The sequence below is a fragment of the Mirounga leonina genome, unplaced genomic scaffold, assembly GCF_011800145.1.
Source record: "Mirounga leonina isolate KUSES-001 unplaced genomic scaffold, KU_Mleo_1.0 Mir_154, whole genome shotgun sequence".
NCBI classification, from domain to species: Eukaryota; Metazoa; Chordata; class Mammalia; order Carnivora; family Phocidae; genus Mirounga; species Mirounga leonina.
Window position 1 is genome coordinate 88,193 of NW_023270389.1, and position 22,284 is coordinate 110,476.

Genomic DNA, 22,284 nt, shown 5'->3' on the forward strand with positions numbered 1-22,284 from the left:
ATAGAATGCAGCAGAAGTGATGTTCTTGGATTGCTGAGGTAAATCCTAAGAAGCCTCACAGCCCCCATTGGGACCCCTTGGGATGCTCACTTGGGGGATCCTCCCTATCAGAACCTAGCTGCCATGCTCTGAGAAGCCCAAGCTACATAGAGAGGTAATAGGTAGGCATTCCAGATGAAAGTTCCAGCCGAGCTCCCAGCTTACAACTGGCACCAATTGCCAAGCATATCGAGTAAGCTACTTTGGAAGTTGAATTGATTTGAACTTTCAGATGACTCCAGCTCCAACATCCGTCTGCAACCGCATGAAAAGTCCCAAATGAGAACTTCATTGACTGACTGCAGTCTCCATACAGAAACTTGACAGATAAATCTGTTTTAATTTACCAAGTGTTGGGTGATTTGTAATGCAACAATAGGTAACCAGAACAGCATCTCTAAGTCACTGAACCAAACCTGAATTCCATACCTCAGACTTATTTTATAAGACATTTAAATGCCAATTCATTTATGCCATTCTTAGTCGGGTTTCCTGTATCTTACAACTGAATACATTCCTAACTGGTAGAGAATTTGGTAACTAAAAGTGGGATCCATTAAAGAGAGAGAGAGAGAGAATCTAACATGTGTAATTACTTGAGGAGAGGAAAGAATAAAATATGAGGACCTCACCTTTGCTGGCTGGAAAGTCAGTGACTTTGTTAGGAGGTGGCAAGGTGTTCGGGCATGTTGTCACCTGATGGACCGTAGGGTGCAGAACAGATGGCAACCTCGCTACAAGTTTAGGGAAAATGGTAGAAAAAAATCAGGATGCCGATATGAACTTAGTGCCTGATAGCTTCCAACAGGAGAAGAATGAACTCAAACTGGAGCCCATCTGAAAGCAGATATCAAAAGAAATACAGCTTTGCTAAAACAGGGCCTAAAGCCGGCAACCTGATAAGAAGTCTTTACTGAGGGCGCCTGGGTGGCTCAGTCGGTTCAGCGACTGCCTTCAGCTCAGGTCATGATCCTGGAGTCCCGGGATCAAGTCCCGCATTGGGCTCCCTGCTCAGTGAGGAGCCTGCTTCTCCCTCTGACCCTCCCCCACTCTCATGTACTCTCTCTCATTCTCGCTCTCTCAAATAAATAAATAAATCTTTAAAAAAAAAAAGAAGTCTTTACTGAGCAGGTCTGCTGGGTTGGTTAGACCACCTTACGCCTCTGGAGCAGATCCTAGTACAGCTAATTGTTCACAGCACTGAATGTCAAGGTCTGTCCTTCGTTCGGAGTGTATCCTTCCTTCTTTGTTAGACTTATCTCTTTTTATGAAATGACAGTGATGGTGGATGGTATTTGCCTTTTTTAATATCTTTATTGGGAAAAAAAAAGTTAGCAAACTATCTCAAATTTTTACTGGTACTTGAAATCCCAAAGTCTGGGACTTAAGGCACAGCTCTGGCCTTGGGGAGATTTCCAGAAGAGTCAGAGCCTAGAGGGGGTAGGATCTAAGGAGGCTCTCATTTTCCAGCACCCCAACTGAGCCAGCCAGGGTATGGGGCATCACTGAGCTATTAAAATATGATCAACAGGGGCGCCTGGGTGGCTCAGATGGTTGGGCATCTGCCTTCGGCTCGGGTCATGATCCCAGGGTCCTGGGATCGGGCCCCACATCGGGCTCCCTGCTCCTTGGGAGCCTGCTTCTCCCTCTGCCTCTCTCTCTCTCTGTCTCTCATGAATAAATAAATAAAATCTTAAAAAAAATAATAAAATAAAATAAAATAAAATATGATCAACAGATAAGTTTATTGAGTACAAAGGATAGCTAGAGTCCCCGTGGGTCCAAGAGGCCCACAGCAAAGCAAGAGCTCTGCTTCAGGGCCGGTCTGGGGAGTCCTGGAAGAACTCATTGCACATGATAGTGACAAGAGCCAGAAAAACAGCATACTCCTGGAAGTCCACCTGCTGGTCACTGTTCTCATCCAGATTGCCCATCAGCTTCTTCAGGCCCTCCTCATCCACCTTCTCCTGAAAGTGAAAAAGAATGGTTCAGCAGGCTGCTCTCCACCCACCCCCACACCAATCACACACCTACTGGTCAGAGCCTAGCCCTCACTCCGCACTGGGCAGTGGGTACGTGGTGGGCAGGGACCTCCCGGGAGCTACAGAGAGGCTCTGGGAATGAGGACAGGTAGACGTTCACTGGGGAGGGTCTCCAGCTGTCCCTGCTGGGAGTGAGGAGCACCCAGGTACTCCCTGAGCCCAACAAGGTGGGCATCACTACCCCCACTGTGCTGATGAACAAATTAAAAATTTCTGAATTCAGAAAAGGCAAACTTTTTAATACCAGCCAAAATGAAACCAAATTAGAAAAGCTTAACCAAAAAAAATTTTTTTAAAGGAATAAAGGACATGCCCCATAAGTTCAAAGCCTGAGAACTGACTTTGAATTCTTCAGGAGTCAATATGAGGCAGGTGAGGGGCAAACTGAAAGTTGACTGCATTTTTCTGCCAACTGTCCCAGGGCGCATGTGTTAGCTGGGCTCTTCTCTCCCTACATACCTTCTTAGTTTGGCATATAACATGGAAACTAAGAGCAAGAGAGCTGTGTGCTCTTGGGCAGTCACTTCCCCTCTCTGGGCTTTGGTTTGCTCAACTCAGTGAGGGGATCGGACAGATGGACCCTGAGGGCCCTGACAGCCATCCATCCTCTGGAGAGCCGCAGGGGCGGCAGTGACAGGGCACTCACACGTGGGTGGGCCTCGGCCCCCTCTGTGAGGCTGCGCCCTGTGTCTGCATCAGCAGGCAGCCCCCACACATACATCAGGACCCTCCCACCCCAACCAGCCCCACTCACCCCAACAAAGCTGGGCAGCTCCTTGTGCAGAAGGGCCTTCATCTCCCCCTTACTCAGCTTGAACTTGTCACCCTCTTGGCCAGAGTACTTGTGGAAGGTGGTGACCATCACAGCCAGTGCCTGCTCCAGGGGACTGGACATCTTGGATCTGGGGCCACAGGGGTGGCAGGTGATGGAGACACTTCATCCCAGCCCGCAGGACACTCTGCCCTTGTGCCCCAAAGTGCCTCTCCAAACCCCCCTCTGCATCTCCCGAGACTATTCCTCCCTGAGGAGTCATCTCCCCCATAGACGAGGGACCCCCAAGGCCAGAGAAGTATCCTTGGGCAAGTATGTTTCCTCCACTGGACTAAGGACTCTCAGAGGATAGGGATGAATCTTCCCTCCCAGTAGAGACCTCTGAGCCGGGAGGGGGAGAGGGGTACTGTCTCTATCAGACAGGTGAAGGCCACTGAGCAACCCTCCCCACCAGGAAGGATCCTACTGAGATTGGTACTAAAGGAATTACATGTCCTGGGTCCTGGGAACAGCAGGACAGAACTCAGAGGCCATCTTTTCCACGGCTCTGCCTCTGAGAATGCTCTGAGCAGCCCCGGGATGCTTAGGGGGGAGTCCTGGGGTAAGGCCTCAGTACCTGGTGTCAGGGGCAAGTAAAGTTCTGGGCCCATCCGCTAGCTCTGCCTTCTCAAGGGGGAGGAGATGGGAAGCGGCAAAGGGCAGGGCATTATGCAGCTATGCAGGGCAGGGACCCAGGCAGGCCCACGCACTTGAGATCCCTGGCTCTTGTCCCTTAGTCCTGCTAGAATCCAGGACTTTGCAAAAACAAAAACCAAACTCAAGACTCTTGTTAAAGCACCACCCTCCACACCTCATATTCCTAGGCCTAGGCCCCCAAGAAGGGTCTCTAGATTGAGATGCCTAGACTGTGAGACCCAAGAGAAGGTCTCAGAGCAACCCCTAAACTAAGACCTCACAGAGGAGCCTGGAAAAAACTCTCAGTCGGACACTTCACACAAGGTCCCCCAAAGGGAGAGACCCAGAATGAGGAAACTATGGAGACAAAGATTAAGAAAGAAGAATAAGGCAGAGACCCCTGGGGTCCCCCCACCCAGCCCTCAGAAGACTGAGGCACTCACCAGACCAGATGACAGAGGCTCTGGAAGGAAAGCAAAGGGCCAGGCTCCCACACTGGGGTTTATATGCCTGCCCCACTGGCCCCCAGCCTGGCATTTTAAGGAAATCAAACCTGCCCCAACCTGATCCCGCTGAAGCCTGGCCTCCTGCCACCCCCACCCACTCCCTGCCAGCCCCCACCCCAGACTCTGCCGCCCCCCCTCCCCCCCACCGACTCTGCCAGCCCCACCACCAGCTGGACGAGAAGGCCCCGGAGGGGAGTGGGAGGTGTCATGGGGAAGCAGGGTAAGGGGCCGTCACCCCTGTTTGCACGACTAGAGTCTCGTGCCAGGCCTTGCTCGTTTGACACATGCCTGCGGGCCGCAGCTCATTTGTGAGTCAGAGGATACAGGCACCCAGGGACTTCCCAGGCCTGTGCGTGCGTGCGTGCGGGCGTGCGTGTGCGTGTGCGTGCGGGCGTGTGTGCGCGGGCGTGTGCGGGCGTGTGCGTGCGTGTGGGTGCGTGTGTGTGCGTGCGCGCGCGCGCACACGCTTGCAAGCTGACTTTAGGGACTCACGGGGGGAAGCTTCGTGGCTGGCAACGGAATTCCTCTCGGTGAGGTAATGAGGGAAGCGTGTGCCTAAAAACTGCTTGAAAGGCCCCCGTGGGTAGGAAGGCATCTGGAAGGAGGCAGGGAGGCCCTGAGAGACCCTCGCAGTGGGGGCGAGCAAGTCAGTGGGAACTGTAAGGACGCCCCTGGAGGTTCGAAACGGAGAAGGGAAGGCTTGGGGGTGGGCAAGCGAGGAGGGGCTGGACAGCTCCCCCAGCGGAGGCCTGGGCTGGGGCAGGCCACAGCCCTGGCCCTCCTCACCCCATCCCGCCAGGCTCCTCCCCATGCCCGGAGGAAGGCCAAACTGCAGCCACTAGGACCCAGCCCAGGGCGGGGCTTTCAGAGAAGAGCGGGCTTCATGCTGCCCCCTCCCAGGCGCCGGGCCTACTGCTCTTTCTACCTCCACCAGTCTGGGCACCGCCCTTCCGGCCGCAAGCTCCCCTCCCCCTTCCAGAGGTCCAGCAGCTTCTTTCCCCTCCCCCAGCGCCCAGCCCTCGGTGACTCACCCACTGTTCCAGGCCCAGATGCCCGGGCAATGACTCAGCGGCGCCCGCCTCCTCCCTGGAGGCCAGGGCAGCACTTGGAAACCCCAACCCAGCCTGGGAGGAGAGGATGCTGGCACCGAGACCCTTCATGGGCCCCCGTCTGGGAGCTTTGAGTTAGACACCGCAGAGGAGCTGGGACTGAGAACTGACAGGGTCAGATGGAAGCCAGGCTGCCCTCTCCTGGGGTCACCGTGGGACTCAGGGCAGCCTGAACAGTGCAGAGGGCGTCAGGCCTCGGAGCCCCCGGTGTCCCCTCCTGTCCGAGGCACATGGACCCCTCATGCTACTGCTCCTCCCTGTCAAACCCCGTTTCATGTAGAGCTTGAAATAAAAGTCCTTCCCCCTGAGGGTAAAGCCCAATGGGTGCAACGCACTGCTTTTCGAAGCACTTCCTCCATTTTGCCTCAGGACGTGAGAGAAGGCCTCTCAGGCTCAGATATCGCAGCCGTGCCCATGGCTCCTCCACGAAGCCTGGCAGCGAGGTGCTTGGACCCTGGCCCCAGCCTGCTTTCCAAGCCTCTCTACACACACCCTAACTGCCTGGCTCACCGCGTCTTGAGCACATCATGCATGGACCCGGTGCGCTGGGACCCCCTGCTTGTCCTGACCCCTGCTCCCCACATCTCTTCCTGTTGAAATCCCAGCTATCCTTCAAAGGCTGGGTAAATGCCACCTACTTCATGGAGCCTTCCCCGGGCCCAGCCAGATTCCATCTCTACCTGCTGTGTCCCATACAAGGACTCCTTTTGTCCTTGTGCGCTAGAGCATCTGCCCTGGGCTGAATCATTCGAGTGCTTGTCTTCTCTTGCCCTCACCCCCACACGGTGAGCTCACTGGGCAGGGTCTTACTCGTTTCTGCATGAACAAAGGGTCTCACACACACCCCGTGCCAATGCAGTGGGCACTGGGGATGGTAGTTAGGAGCCAAGGGGCCTTCTGGTCTCCCAAATCACACCACGGACTCTGTTACCAAATCCTAACTTCCCCAGGTCCCAGAAGTGGCACTTAGACCCCGGGCTGGAAAACAGCTGGCAACCCCTGAGGGAACACCCGCTCTAGCCCTGGGGTCCAGGGAGGGAGGGAGCTGAGGGAGTGCCTCACCAGCAGGGATGGACAAAAGGTCAGAGACCACAGGAACAGAAGGACTGTGAAGGGAATGAGAGAGCAGAGAGAGAGCCACTGACTACCAGGGGCAGCTCCGGGAGACCTGTCCCTCGCCGGGGACTGAGGCCCCGATGGCGCCCTCAAGTGGCCATATCCCTGAGACGGGCGAAAATCACATTAGTTTGCCACTCACTCGCAGTGTGAGTCAGCAGAGCAGGAGGGCTGGACAGAATGACTCCAGCGTCCAATCCCAGTCCACATTCTCCACTTGGCCGTGAAGGCAGAGAAGCTGGGGCACAGCGGGGCCATGGGCACGTCCCTAGCAATGACTCTGCCCATGCCCAGCCTGAGAAGCTGGGTCATGGCTCTCTGTCCCCCGGGGCTGCTGGGGCCAGAGGCGTGCGGCCTAGGTGGCTGTTTCCCCGCCTGGTTCCTGCCCCCTGGTGGTTGAGACCTGTGGTTGCCAGCCAGCCCCACCTCCTCCCTGCCGCCCTGCCCGGTCCCCAGCCCGGGCCCCGCCCGGCCCCTGACTCACGAAGGCGGAGGCGGTGCTGACTCACCTCCAAGGGGCCTTCCCACACCCACACCTTCACACCTGCCTGACACAGAAGGTGTTTCCTGGACAGTGCCTGCTGAGCAGCACAAGCAGAGCTTGGAGACGGAAGCCCATGTCTAGAAGCTGTTAGGAGCCTTAAGGACAGGGGCAGAAGGGAACGAGGTGGCCTGAGTGAGGGACTGAACACCGCCAAGCTCTGCCCACACACCGCTTTCCCCAGGACAATTCGGCAGAAAGAGAAATGGCCCCAGTGTTGGGGCCCCAGGTTGAAGCCCTGGCATTCCCTCTGGCTCACCATGCGACCCTGGCCAGTTGCACTGCGCCCTTGACCTACTTTTCACTACAGGAATCCCTTTTATTAGTCCTCTACCCTCCAAAATATGCTTTGAAATATTTTCTTTTGGGGCGCCTGGGTGGCTCAGTCGTTAAGCGTCTGCCTTCGGCTCAGGTCATGATCTCGGGGTCCTGGGATCGAGCCCCACATCAGGCTCCCTGTTCGGCAGGAAGCCTGCTTCTCCCTCTCCCACTCCCCCTGCTTGTGATCCCTCTCTCGCTGTGTCTCTGTCAAATAAATAAACAAAAAATCTAAAAAATATATTTTTTTCTTTTTTTTTTTTTGCGATTTTATTTGAGAGAGAGAGAGAACACAAACTGTGGGGGATGGGCAAAGGGAGAGGGAGGAGCAGACTCCCTGCTGAGCAGGGAGCCTGAGACTTGGAGACTTGGGGCTCAGGCTCGTTCCAGAACTCCAGGATCATGACCTGAGCAGAAGGCAGACGCTTAACCGACTGAGCTACGCAGGTGCCCTGCTTTGAAATATTTTCTCATAACAAACTGCATTAAATAATTTATCTAACTGCCCCCTGATTGCATGATCAGCACAAGAAAACCTGCTGATATCACCGTGCAATGAGCAAATGCATTCCCAGTGCTGGGAGGCTACGTGGCTGACATTACGGCGTACCTACTGTGTGTTAAGTGATCTCTGTATGTTATTCCATTTAATTTACACAACTATCCCCGGAAGTTGGTACAATCTCACCCACTCTACAGAGGAGGAAATCGAGGCTCGGGCAAGTTTGCCCAGGTTCACAGTTAACGAGGCATGACAAACATGGGTAGTCACAATGGTAACACTCCTCTATAAGCCCCAATCCCTGCGAATCCCTGAGAGCTCTAACCTTCCCACTCAGATCGCGACGCTCTGCCATTCTCTCCCCACACCCCCACCTGGCCTCTTGGACTCCTTTCTCAACTTCACCAGGGCCTAGGGGAGCATCTCCTCCACCTGCTCTGCTCTGGCATCTTCAACCACCAGCCCCTTTCCCCTTGCCTTCCAACTGCATTCTGCCTGCATTTAAAGCAGACTTAAAAATAACCTTCCTCGGATCTTCACGTCCCTTAGTACCCCTCTCTGCCACAAATAACACCACCATCCACCTAATGACCCAAACCAGAAACTTGGCTGTCCTCCCAGCCTCCTGCTTCCCCGTCACTGCCCTCCGCCTGCCTTCTCCATGCCACTCATCTCTGTCAGACTGCCTGAGCTGCCGCCGTCCCTGTGCCCCTGGGTGGTTGTAAACACAGCTGGACTCTTCTCTCACCCCAACCTTGCCCCCACTCCAACCCCTTCTCAGCTCTGCCACCAGAGTGATCTCCCTAAATCCAAATCTGAGCATGTCACCCCTCAGGTGAAAGCACCGTGATGTCTCATAACTTTGAGGAGAAGGCTACCAAACGTGACACACCTTCCTAGGCACCAACCTCACTGATGCACAGGCCACGCCTCCCATGCCTCAAAGCCCCACCTAAGCCATTCATTCTCTCCGAGAGCACTTCCTCAGTTTGTTCCCTGTCGACCTCCTAATCACCCTTTCAACTCAACTCTAAGATCATCTCTGTGCCGCACCCTGAATCTACTCCCCAGCCTCCCCACATACTAGAGCACACACACGAACATAGTTAGGTCCTCATGGACCTCACTAGCCCCCTGCCCTATAACAGCAACTTTTATGAGACTATTTCTTTATGTGTCTCCCCCACTAGACTCTGCTGCTGAGAAATAGACACTGAGTATTGGTCATTCCCAGTGTCCCCAGTGCCTGACACAGTGCAGGTGTTTGGAGAATGGCCAGTGTTGTCCCTCATTGCCACCATCCTCCCCCCTCCCTTCAATACCACATTTCCAGACCAGGCTCTACCCCCACCCCAAACCTTCTAGAAGCTGACTTGCTACCATTGCATCCACCCAACTCTCTCCATTGTCACCAGATGCTTCCTTCCTGCCCCTGCCAGTGCTCTGGGGAGGAGGCAATTAAACACCCCACTCCCCAGAAGGGCTTCTAGGGGAGCGGAGCCCTTCCACTCCTCTCTCTGTCAACAAGGAAGAGGTGAGAGTCCACACTATGCTTCTCTCTTTCTCAACCAGCTGGCTGCACCCTCCTCACCTCCCCGGTGAGCCCACCCCGCAGGGCAGGGTACAGCTGGGCAGCGGCTCTCTGTGAGAAGGCAGGGAAGGTCAGTTTGGGAAGCAGCAGGAGAAGAATGCACCATTAACTGGGGTCAATCCTCAGGGGATGTGGTCAGGAACAAACCACTCCTTGTGCCCCCAACCTCCAGCCACCCCCACCAGCATCCATGTCCTCGTGAAGAAAGCAGGCCATCCCCTGGCACTGCAGGACTTCAGGTTTGGGGACTTGCTTCCCCTACCCACAACTCCTTACAGAGGCTTGTAGTGCCTGAGGTCTAGTGTCTGACTCAGAACCCTGAGACACTCCCCCCCCCCCCTCACTCCGCCACCCGAAGGTTCCTCATGGCCTCGCTCAGCCAGCCAGCCAGCAAGCACCCAGGCCTGGGGAGCAGGTTTTTACCATTTGCCAGAATGGAGGTTCCAAGGATGGAAAATGTCATTTGGTAAAACTGGTGCTAACAGGAATCAACATAAAGCAGAAAGAATAGCCATTTTCCCAGAAACACCCAACATGAGAGATGCATTTTGATGTGTTCTAATAAACCCAGGCAACTTCCCAAATCTCAGAAAGGGACTAAGCGCAGCTTCAAAAAAAGAAAGTTGACCCAGGAAGGTGAGCAGTGATTTAAAAAATTACAGGGTGTTGCTCATGAGGAAGCGGTTTAAAGAGAGATGTTTTAAGAAATCGATGTGTAGGGGCGCCTGGGTGGCTCAGTCGTTAAGCGTCTGCCTTCGGCTCAGGTCATGATCCCAGGGTCCTGGGATCGAGCCCCGCGTCGGGCTCCCTGCTCAGCGGGGAGCCTGCTTCTCCCTCTCCCACTCCCCCTGCTTGTGTTCCCTCTCTCGCTGTCTCTCTCTGTGAAATAAATAAAATCTTAAAAAAAAAAAAAAAAAGAGTGTGTAATGTGTAATACTAGGAAATGGTGACAGGAGAGAAGACAGATTCTGGGTTCTAACCTTGACCTCTCCATGTTCTCGTTCTATCAGACAGGATCTTCCAGCTGTAAGAAGCTCCATGCAAGCTCACTGAAGCAAAAAAGGGAATGTGTTGTGTTATATAACTGGTAATCTCACTGAGATAATGCAAAGGGTCAATGAACCATAGCCTTGGGGCTAGAAAGGGGAACTCAACACCATCCATCCATCCATCCATCCAAACATCTGTCCATCCTTGCCACATCACTGTTCGCTGTTCATCTCTTTGATGCCGTATTTACTCTTACCGCAGCAGGAACAAGGAACATGGCCAAAGGCCGTCCTAGCTTTGGAAAACCCAGTGTCCATCTATCCCAGGAAGAGCCCTGATTAGCCCTTACTTGGTTCACACACTCAGCCATGAACCAATCCCTGTGTCCAGGGAGCAGGGTGCTATGACTGGCCACTGCGGGTCAGGTTCCCAGCCCTGTGGTCAAGGGACTCTTACCAGAAGAAGAAAGTTATCACAGTCACTACACTAGCCATTTGGCCTTACAGGTGGTCCTTAATCTCCCTCTAAACATCAGTTTCCTCTTCTGCATTGTGAGGATGCTATGGCCCCCTCCTCACAGATCAAATGAGATGATACACATAAAGCACATAGTGAGGACTCAGTGAATGCTCTAGATGCAACAGTAGCAGAAACCATGACGTACAGTAAGAACAGCGTCACTGACGAGATGGGGTTGTTTGACATCTCAGCAACATGAAAGTACAATCAAACCCCGTACATACCCCCAACATTAGAACAATAATTTATTCCTGGTTTCCTTGTCAATATTTATTTGTCCTTTGAACCTTTATTTGGTCATCTGCTAGTATCAGATGTTAACAGCTTAGGAAAAAATAATAAAGTAAATCTTAAAATTGAGAAAAATCTGTTCATTTGCTGGATTCTTTCTCCTAGCTTGGAAATGATCGTATTTTCCCCATTATAATTGGCAAAACACCCAGGTCTGGCTTCAAAAATAGTGGAGTTTGGTGACAGCCTAGCCTGATCCAGTTCAATGCCTCCCTACACCCTGTGTCATAGATAAGGGAACTGATTCCCTGCATAGGGGTAGACACACCATCACGCCAGCTTACTCATGTGACCTGCTAAGATCACCCAACTCCATGTACCCTGGCTCTCTATCCACCAACCAGCCTCTGGTTTGCATTTGGATTCTCAAAGGGACTTTCCTCCTGGGAAGAAATTGAGCTGATTTCTGGAATGTTTGGGTTTGCCAGGCAGTCATAAGAATGAAGAAGAATTATAAAGTAGGGCGCCTGGGTGGCTCAGTTGGTTAAGCGACTGCCTTCGGCTCAGGTCATGATCCTGGAGTCCCGGGATCGAGTCCTGCATCGGGCTCCCTGCTCGGCAGGGAGTCTGCTTCTCCCTCTGACCCTCACCCTTCTCCTTCTCTCTCTCTCTCAAAAATAAATTAAAAAAAAAAAAAAAAGAATGAAGAAGAATTAATCTCTCAGAACAAGACCATCACTAAGTGAAGTGATAAAAAATGTCTTTCTGAACCTAGATAAACATCTGCTTTTAAGAAGGAAAGAGGGCAGCTGGCAGGTAGGAAGGAAGAAACTAAAGTTTACTGAGTGCTTACTCTTTGTAGACGTTGTTTAAGTACAATGCATACACCACCTAATTCAATCCTCCCAACCACCCTATAATGTGGGCAATGTCTGTGATTAATAGATCAGGAAACAGAAGCTCAGGAGATTTGGTATAGAGCCAGGATTTAAACTCGGGAGCCCTGCTGCTGAGCACCACTCCTCAGTCACCCTCACTGCCACCTCTCCACCCCAAGTTCCAGCCCTGGCCACTTCCTGAGCCCTCTTCTTATCCCTATGTCTGCTGGTGGGGCTGTCATTAGTCTCTACCCTTTTCTCTCTTGCTTGCTTCCAGTTATCTCCTCTCTGTTTCCCCCTCTTTCTCATAGCATCCTTCAGTTTAGACAACTCCTAAAATGAAAGGATTTGAATCTGCACTCAGGCAGCCCCACCAGCCCAGCCCCAGGTTCTGGTTGCTGCCCCAGTTGTCCCAGCCCCAACGTGGGCATTGTCTCTGCCTTGCTCTGTAGAACCTTAGGCCCAGCCAGGCAGCCTTGCCAGCCACGAGTGCTGCTGGGCTTCCCTGGGGAAACCTGCCTCGATCACAGCTGTCCATTCTGTCACTCACTTGCTCAAAAACCTCTGAGTCTCTCTACTGACCACGACATCTTTTTTTTTTTTAAGATTTATTTATTCATTTGCGAGAGAGAGAGCACGAGCAAGAGGGGCAGAAAGAGACGGAGAGAGAATCCGAAGCAGACCCCACAGTGAGTGCAGAGCCCGATGCAGGGCTCGATCTCAAGACCCTGAGCCAAAACCAAGAGAAGGACACTTAACTGACTGCACCACCCAGGCGCCCCAACCACCACATCACTTAGACTCTTCAGTGTGGCTCTCAAGGACCCAACACTCCGCTTCATTCTTTATGCATACACTCAGCAAATATTTATTCAGTAGTGACACCGCACTAGGCCTAGGGATACACTAGTGAACAAGACAGACATAGCCCTTGCCCTGGTGGAGCATGTAATCAAATGGGGAAGATGGGACATAAATGTAAAGTACAGGTTGTAGGAAGGGTTATGAACAACAACGAACAGGTATAATGACAGAATTGTCACCTGGGCAGGTGGTCAGGGAAGGACTCACTAAGGAGAAGGGTTGAAGGATGAGGAGTCGTCCACACAGGGAGGGGAGGGTGTGTTCCAGGCATGGCCCAGGGATGGGAAGGAGTTTGGGGTGGGAAAGGAGAAAAGAGCAGTGTGGGTGGACCATGGATGGTGAGGGGGAGAAGGGCATGAGATGGAATTAGGAAGGTCAGGAAGGGTCAAATCATGCAGGGCCTTGTAAGGCCAGTGTAAGGAGTTTGGATTTTGTTCTAAGTAAAACAGGAAGCCATTGGAAGGGGGTGGGAGACACCTGGCTGGCTCAGTCAAAAGAGTATGCAACTCTTAATCTCGGCGTTATGAGTTCAAGCCCCACTGGGCACCGAACCTACTCAAATAATAATAATAATAATAATAATAATAATTTTTTAGGGGCACCTGGGTGGTGCAGTCAGTTGAGCGTCCAACTCTTGATTTTGGCTCAGGTCATGGTCTCAAGGTTGTCGGATCCAGCCCCATGGCAGGCTCCAACTCGGCAGGACTTTGCTTGGGATCTGCCCCTCCTCTCCCCCACTCCACAGAAGCATGCACACACACTCTCTCTCTTTCTCTCTCTCTAAAATAAATAAATAAATAAATCTTTAAAAAGAGAGAGAGATACAAAGTTCAAAGAAAAGATTATAAGGCAAAAGAAGGTGGAGAAAGGAGAATTAGAAGAATTCCAAAATGAAACAAAAGGGAAGGATTAAAATGTCACATAGGGGGCGCCTGGGTGGCTCAGTCAGTTAAGGTCTGCCTTCAGCTCAGGTCATGATCCCAGGGTCCTGGAATCAAGCCCCATATCGGGCTCCTTGCTCAGCAGGGAGTCTGCTTCTCCCTCTCCCTCTGCCTGCTGCTCCCCCTGCTTGTGTTCTCTCTCTCTCTCACTCTCTGTCAAATAAATAAAATCTTAAAAAAAAGAAAAGAAGTGTTACTATCAGGATAATAGGGTTCCCCAAAGAGAGGGGCATAAAGGGAAAGAGGAGAAAACAGCTGAAGAAACAATGGTGACAAATTTCTCAGAATTTCAGATGAAAGGGCTCAGAGTGTGAAATGGGGTAACTGGGCACCTGGGTGGCTCAGTCGGTGAAGCATCTGCCTTTGGCTCAGGTCATGATCTCAGGGTCCTGGGATCGAGCCCCACGTCAGGCTCCCTGCTCAGTGGGGAGTCTGCTTCTCCCTCTGACCCTCTTCCCAGCTCATGCTCTCTCTCTCTCTCAAATAAATAAATAAAAATCTAAAAAAAAAAAAGAATAGCTTTTTAAAAAATGGGGTAACTGAGGGGAAACACATCCAGATTCATTATATGGAAGTCTAAGAACATCAAAGTCAGATAAAATTCTGAACACCTCCAAAAGCAACGCACAGGGACAAGAATCAAATTGACATCAGACTTCTCAGTAGAAACACTAGACACAGGAAGACAAAGTAGCAAATGTTTTTAAAACTGAAAGAAATCTTGCCTATAGCCAAAGAGTCACTCAAATGTGAAGGTATTAAAAAATATCCTCAGATATAGTAGGCCGAAGCTGTTTTACCACACAAAGACCTACATTAAAAACACTCGGTGGGGGGGCGCCTGGGAGTGCAGTCAGTTAAGCATACATATCTTGATTTCAGCTCAGATCATGATCTCAGGGTCATGAGATTGAGCCCCACGTCAGGCTCCATGCTCAGCACAGAGTCTGCTTGAGATTCTCTCTCTCCCTCTCCCTCTGCCCCTCTCCGCCCCTGCCCCCCCATGCTCACTTGCACAAGCACGCTCGCTCTCTCTCTCTCAAATAAATAAACAAATCTTTAAAAAAAAAAAAAAAACACTCTGAGAGAAGGTACTCAAATAAGAAGAGGAACAAACCCAAGAGAAATAAATCAGGATGATTCCTGAGATATGAGGCACAAAATTGGCTAAATATAATAAAACTGATTATCTATGGGCTCCTGGATGGCTCAGTCAGTTAAAATGTCTGCCTTCGGCTCAGCTCATGATCCCAGGGTCCTGGGATTGAGTCTCAAATAGGGCTTCCTGCTTGACAGGGAGTCTGCTTCTCCCTCTCCCTCTGCATGCAGCTCCCCCTGCTTGTGCTCTCTCTGTCAAATAAATAAATAAATAAAATTTAAAAAATATATATCAGGGAAGTAATTTTGATATTTGATAAAGGAGAATTCAAGATGAAAAAGATGAGACAAATAGAAACATAATACAAGAAAATATAAATATCATAAACACAAAAGGACCAATAATATAGCCTCAAAATATATAAAGCAACAACTATCAAATCTTTTGGAAGAAATAAATAAATAATGGTTAGAGATTTTAACACACTCTTCTCAGAAACTGAACAATCAAGGAGATAAAAATAGAGATATAAAATAGCTGAATAATCTTATTTATCAATAAGATTGACTGGCAAGTTACTGGCAAATATAGACTTCTACACCCAAGAAAGAGAAAATACACATTCTTTTCTAACACATGTGGCTCATGTAATATTGAATATGCTCTAGGACACAAAAGAAGTCTCAATAAATTCCAAAGAATCATTATTATATGGACTATAATTATAATTATGCTTTCTTACTCTTATGTAATAAAAATTTCTAATTAATAGATGTTTTAAAAGAAGGAGAAAAAAACTGAAACAGTCCTAATGTCTATCAATAGGTGTATGGATAAATAAATTAGAGCATATTCAAGCACTGAAATATGATACAATAGTGAAAATTAATGAACTCCATCAATATGGATAAATCTCTTATTTTAAGCAAGAAAAGAATTTGCAGAAGAACCTATACATTGTGATAGCACTTATGTAAAGTGCAAAAACATAAAATACTAAATAATATATTGCTTAGGAATATGTACATATGTGACCAAAATTATCTTTTTCAATTGAGGGAATCATAAACACACAATTCAAGATGGTGGCTATGGCTCTCAAGGGGGCCAATGCGATATAGGGTTGCACAGGAAGGCCTTTAACTAGATCTGTAAGTTTCGTTTGTTTTATTTTAAGTGATCTACAGCAAATATTTTTTAAGTGGTCAAATTCAACAAAGCCTATAGCTGGATATTGTGCTATTTTCTATACTTTTCTGTAATATTCTGAAATAGTTCATCATTTATTTCATCATTAAAATAGTAGGGAAAGGAAAAAAAAGGAAGAGAGAGCATCCATGCAGAAAAAGCAAGCCACATATAAGGTAGGAAAAACCAGTTAGCCTGAGACTTTCCCACGGCCCCCACAAGGGCACAAGCAGTTGAGCTAGTCTACAGGGCTCAGAGAGAGTGCATGGCCAAGGAGTCTCTGCTGCTAAGCAGCAACCACCTCAAGCTGAAAGAACTCAGGAAATACAAAAGCCCAGAGCCCTTTGAAATCCCACCAACGAAATGAATCAAATAAAGGCTGCAGGAAAGAAGCAGCCATGCCGAAAGGTCTGTTTGTGAGCACAGGATTCACAGAACTAAGACTAACATTGCGTTGGGGATCGCAGTTACAAAACAGAATGTAAATACCATAAACATCCACATTTTAAAATTAACTAGTGTAACTATCAGAGATTGGTAGATTGGGGCAGGGGAAATGGAAGTGTAAAAGTACTATTTTCCTCATCCTTCCAGCAGAGTCCAAAGATGTTGTCTAAAATGAAAATGTGGCAAGTTGTTTTTTAATCTCTAGAATCTTTTACAAATTAATATTTCTCATGATGAAAAATATTTATCTGAAGTTCAGTAATTCCTTCTCCGTTTGACATTTTTCCCCTTTGTCATCAGCAAGTAAAACGTAAATAATACTTTTTATTATAAGTAACATGTATTATGGTCCATTTTTGTGGCTCTTTTCCTGTAAGTCCCTCTCTCAGTCTTTCTAGCTGTATATACTGCAAGAGATCTAAATGGCGCTCATCCAATGCTAGTGCTTATTTCTGGGTGGTGGGATAGTGATTACTCTGTTGCATCAGTATTTGCTGCATTGCTTAATTTTTTGTTGTTGCTGTTGGGGCTAATGGATATGGGTCATGGACACTCTAAAAAAGAAGCAAAAAACAAACAACTAGCAGTTGTCTCTAAGAAGAGGTTGAAACAGGACAAGTGGGAAGCAGGAGACTGGCCCCTGTGGGGTGGGGGTGGCAGGGGTCTGAAATGATGGGAGGAGCATTAGAGAGGGAAAGAAACAGAGAGACTTGAGACTGATTTTTGAGGTAGAACTTGCTGATGAACTGGATATGGGGAGTGAGGGGAAGGAAGACGTCCAGAACTGACCTGAGGGCCTGAGTAGATGGTGGCACCATTACTATGTGGGGGGTAGCGTGGATTTGGAGGGAAAACCAGGAGGGTTTTTTGGGGGGGGGTTGGTCGTTTTTCAGAAACTGCAAGTCATACTGTACCCTTTCTGTGTGCTGGGCCCTGAGGACATCCCCAGAAAACAGAACAGACAGGGCGACCTTCCCTCCTGGAGCTTGGCTGGTGGTGAGGAAAAGCCAGACACCATGAGAGAAGAACAAGGTATTTCAAAAGTTACAAGTGCAATGCAACGGGGGAAAGCCGAAAGGAGGAAGGGCTCAATTTAAAGGAAAATGGTCACCGAAGGCTCCACGGGAACAGCCACGTTAAAGCAAAGGCCTCAAGTGGAAGAGATGGGGTCGCAGGGGAGAATGTGGGGAGGTGGGGGGCAGGTTCCAGGGCTAACGTGGGCCTCAGAGCCACTGAAGGACTTTGGCTTTCACTCTGAGGCAAATGGGGAGCCACTGGGAGATTTTGAGCATAAGAGGGACATGATCTGATTCACATTTTTTTAAAAGAATCTCTCTAGCTGCTGCATGAGTATATAAGATGAAGACATAATGCTGTCATCCCCTGATCTGTGCAGGGTGTGTTTCCAGACCCCCAGGGGATGGCTGAAACTGCCCGTAGTAGCCAACCCTATACGTACTGTTTTTTCCTAGACATGCGTAATTTATGATAAAGTCTAACTTACAAACTAGGCTCGGTAAGAAATGAACATGATGCCATGAAGGAGGTGGATGACGCAGACACGCAACCCACCATGAGGCTCCTACTGACCTTCTGAACACACACATTTTGAACCTGAATTGACCACAGGTAAGGGGGACTGCTGTATATGTCCTTCTAAAGGGGCAGGGGGAGACGCTGGGAAATAATTAGAGAACTATTACGGGAGGCACCTGGGTGGCTCAGTGGGTTAAGTGTCTGCCTTCCGCTCTGGTCGTGATCCCGGGGTCCTGGGATTGAGCCCCGCATCGGGCTCCCTGCTCAGCGGGGAGCCTGCTTCTCCCTCTGCCTGCAGCTCTCCCTGCTTGTGCTCTCTCTCTCTCTCTGTCAAATAAACAAATAAAATCTTTAAAAAGAAAAGAAAAGGGGCGCCTGGGTGGCTCAGTTGGTTAAGCGACTGCCTTCGGCTCAGGTCATGATCCTGGAGTCCCGGAATCGAGTCCCGCATCGGGCTCCCTGCTCGGCAGGGAGTCTGCTTCTCCCTCTGATCCTCCTCCCTCTCATGCTCTCTGTCTCTCATTCTCTCTGTCTCAAAATAAATAAATAAAAATCTTTAAAAAAAAAAGAAAAGAAAAGAAAGACCAAGTGAGAGAGGACAGGATTCCGATGGATGTGGCTGCAGTGGAGGGGGAGAGATGACAATGATTCTGGACGCATTTTGAAGACAGAACTAGCAAGATTTGAAGACAGACTAGATGTGCAATGTGAGATATGAAAGGGGGCAAGAACACTGCATGCTTCTGTCCTGAGAAGCCAGGAGAATGGGGGGGCAGGGGAGAGGCAGAGGGAGTGCAGGGAGAGGCCATCAGGAGGGTGTGCTTGGACATGGGAAGCTGAGCTGCCGGTTGGACAGGCCTCTTCTCGTCTCTTCTCGTTCCAGCTCTACCCCTTGGCTAGCTCATGGGTACCCAGCCCCTTACAGAACTCACTGTTCCTCCTCTCTGTTTAAGGCTTTCTTTATACACCACATGATTTCCTGTTTGTTTGCTGATGGTGTCTCCAGCCAGGCAGACTACGAGCTCCATGAAGGCAGAGGCAGAAGAGTGCCTGGCAGGCAGTGAGCCCTCAGCAAGTCCGTGCTGACCTCAGAATGAGTCTGCACCACCGCCACCCCCGTTCAGGAGACAGTTGTACTTAGGGGCAGCGGCCCCATTATCAGACCACCTGGGTGCCACAGCTTACCAGTTCTAGATCTCCAGCAAGTTACGTAGCTTCTCTGTGCCTTGGTTTTCTCATCTGCAAAACGGAGATAACAGAAGGACTTACTTCATTGGGTTGTAGGGATTAGGGAGTTAATACATGCAAAATGCTCAGAATAGGGGTGCCTGGATGGCACGGTAGGTTGGGCGTCCAACTCCTGGTTTCCACTCAGGTCATGATCTCAGGGTCATGAGATCCAGCCCTGCATGGGGCCCTGCACTCAGCACGGAGTCTGCTTGGGATTGCCTCTCCCTCTGCCCTCCCCCCACATGCGCGCGCGCGCACGCGCGCTCTCTCTCTCTCTCTCTCTCTCATAAATAAATAAATCTTTAAAAAATAAATACTCAGACCAGCGCCTGGTATGGAATAAGTACTTGGTAAAATTTAGCTGTGGGCGCCTGGTTGGCTCAGTCATTGGGCGGCTGCCTTCGGCTCGGGTCATGATCTCGGGGTCCTGGGATCGAGCCCCACATCAGGCTCCTTGCTCAGCGGGAAGCCTGCTTCTCCCTCTCCTGCTCCCCCTGCTTGTATTCCCTCTCTCGCTGTATCTCTCTCTGTCAAATAAATAAAATAAAATAAAATAAAATAAAATAAAATAAAATTTAACTGTTATTTGCTATTACTTGTTAAAAATTACCTCCTCACTGGTCTCCTTGCATCCACTCTGCCCTTCTTCTCTCAATCTTTTCCATAATGCAGACTGTGATTATTCAAAATGCAACTCTGATCACATTACATGCACAAGTGCACACACACGCATACTTACATTGCTGAAAAAAACCATTCAGGAGCTCCTGGGTGGCTCAGTAGGTTAAGTGTCTGCTTCTTGATTTCAGCTGGGGTCATGATCTCAGGGTCATAAGATCAAGCCCCAGGTCGATCTCTGTGCACCGCATGGAGTCTGCTTGGGATTCTCTCTCTCCCTCTCCTTCTGCCCCTCCCCACCTCTAAAATAAAAAAACAAAACAAAACAAAAGCCCAACATTCAGGGGCTACCAATCCTTAACATGTTCCTTAAGTCCTACCCACCTCCCCAGCCTTGCCTTTTATCTCTGTCCATTTTGCTCTTGAGCTTCAGCCACACCCAGTTTCCCTCAGAAACAGGCTCACCATGCTCCCTCCTGCCTCAGGGCCTTTGCAAATGATGGTCCCTCTGTCTGGGAAGCCCTTCTTCCCTCAGGTCTGCCCTTTGCATGTCCTGCTCATCTTGCACATCTCAGCTCCAGCATGGCTTCCACAAAGGTGCTCCCCAATCCCAGACTAAGTTACATTTCTTTGTTAAAAATTACCACAAATGTGGGGTGCCTGGGTGGCTCAGACAGTTAAGCACCTGCCTTCAGCTCAGGTCCTAATCTTGAGGTCCTGGGATGGAGCCCTGCATCTGGCTTCCTGCTCAGCGAGGAGCTTGCTTCTCTCTCTCCCTCTGCCTGCCACTCTCCCTGCTTGTGTTCTCTCTGTCAAATAAATAAGTAAAATCTTTAAAGGAAAAAAATTACCGCAAATGTGATCCTTCAGAAGTTACCCCCATTCGTAATTATCCATTTGTTTGTGTGATCATGTGGTTATTTGCTGTCCTCCCCTCTAAACTGAAAGGCCTGTAAAATCAGGAAGCATATCTGTTCCTACTGTTTTTGTTGCAGCAAATCTACCTTGTCTGGCACATACAAGTACTATATTCTGAATGAGTGAATGAATGAATGAATGAATGGGTCTTCAGCAGAAGCAGCCAGGGCCAATATACAGGGTCCATAAGGGGGCACTCTTGGCCCTTCATAGTTCCTGGTGCCAAGCCACTGACTTTGGGCAGTCCACACAGAGGTAGTGAAAGACCTCTGGGCCGCAGGTGCACTGGTAACCGGCAGTGTGTCCTTGGCTAAGTCCTGTCACCTACATGAGCCTCCATGTCTTCATCTGTAAAATGTGGATCATGATTCCTATATCACAGGGTTGTCAGGAGGACCAAAGGAGCTTGGACTAGATAGTGGTTTGTTTGTTTTAAGATTTTTATTTATTTATTCATGAGAGACAGAGAGAGAGAGAGGCAGAGGGAGAAGCAGGCTCCCAAGGAGCAGAGAGCCCGATGCGGGACTCGATCCCAGGACCCTGGGATCATGACCTGAGCCGAAGGCAGACGCTTAACCATCTGAGCCACCCAGGCGCCCAGATAGTGGTTTTTTAAACTTTTAACATTAAACAGTGAAAAGTTGTTTAGTTTTTCAAAAGGAACTTTGCCAGGAACCTAAATGGAAAGAAAAACCAAATATACAAGAAGTATAAAGGCTGACACAGGCAGTTTTAGGCCCCTTACCCCAACTCGACACTTAAGCCAGGTTCTTACCCTGGACAATGACAAGTCTGGCTATAGATGGTTTTCACGGGCATGATTTGTTGGGACCACCTCAGTATCAAGTGGTTTAGACACAAGGCCAGGCCACTGTGAGGCCCTAACAGAGAGACCCATCTCAGCGCAACTCCGGGGCCCCCAAAGAAACCTGCTTCTGCCTGCCCTCCCACCCCCAGGGCTGCTCGGGTCCTGCTCTGGCTGTGTAGTGCAGTCCCTGGACCTCTGGGTGAGGGAGGAAGCACCCCAGCGGCTCAGTCCACACACCCCCCCACCCCGACCGGCCTCAGCCTGACACTGCCTGGAGAGGCCTCGGCTGAGCTGTCTGCCCCTGCAGTGGCTGTTTTCGTCCTCTGGGGCTTCTCTGGCCGGCCAAGCCCCGACTGGCCCCCACTAAAGCTCAGCATCCACTTCAGAGCTCTGGACTTAGTTTTAGACCCCTAGAAACAGACCTCCAACAGGGGTCACACACATAACTTTTCCCACCAGCTATCCTAAAGTCTTGGGGGGCGAGGTCTCCAAACACAAATCAGGGGCAGTGAAGGGAGCATAGCCCCTTCTTTCCAAGAAACAAGAGCCAATCCCAAGGAACAGGGATGGGATTGGCCCCCAGACCCTGGGCTTTCTCTGGTTTCTGACATGGAGATAACATTTCCCTCCGTCCCCAGTCTCCCCCTCCCTTTGGAAGAAGGATGGAAATGCTGAGTGTGTGGGATGGAACAGGCACAGCATAGAAAGTAGGAAATGACTGAGGAGCCGGTTGTCGGAAGAGAGGAGGCAGGCAGGGCTGTTCTATAATTGCCTAGGGCCAGGGTGCCTGGGTGGCTCAGCCGTTA

General features: G+C 50.0%; 1 protein-coding gene across 6 annotated transcripts; it reads right to left on the minus strand.

Annotated features, from left to right (window-relative positions):
- Positions 1 to 1,765: 1,765 nt before the first annotated feature.
- Positions 1,766 to 6,555, minus strand: S100A2 (S100 calcium binding protein A2). 6 transcript variants are annotated; one of them, XM_035009606.1, is made up of 3 exons: positions 6,206 to 6,555; positions 2,836 to 2,983; positions 1,766 to 2,006 (listed from the first exon to the last, which is right to left on the minus strand). In XM_035009606.1, the coding sequence occupies exons 2-3, from the start codon at positions 2,974 to 2,976 to the stop codon at positions 1,854 to 1,856; spliced, it is 294 nt and encodes a 97-aa protein (XP_034865497.1). In that variant the 5' UTR covers positions 2,977 to 2,983; positions 6,206 to 6,555; the 3' UTR covers positions 1,766 to 1,853. The 6 variants fall into 6 exon arrangements, with proteins under 6 accessions (XP_034865497.1, XP_034865495.1, XP_034865496.1 ...); XM_035009604.1 differs by lacking the exon at positions 6,206 to 6,555 and adding an exon at positions 5,066 to 5,249; XM_035009605.1 differs by lacking the exon at positions 6,206 to 6,555 and adding an exon at positions 4,527 to 4,798.
- Positions 6,556 to 22,284: the final 15,729 nt, after the last annotated feature.

Bases quoted from the DNA above. Each gene is read 5' to 3' on its own strand.
- S100A2 (XM_035009606.1), bottom strand. From the start codon at position 2,976: ATGTCCAGTCCCCTGGAGCAGGCACTGGCTGTGATGGTCACCACCTTC. The intron at 2,007-2,835 runs GTGAGTGGGGCT...TTTCACTTTCAG, and splicing joins AGCTGCCCAGCTTTGTTGGG to GAGAAGGTGGATGAGGAGGG.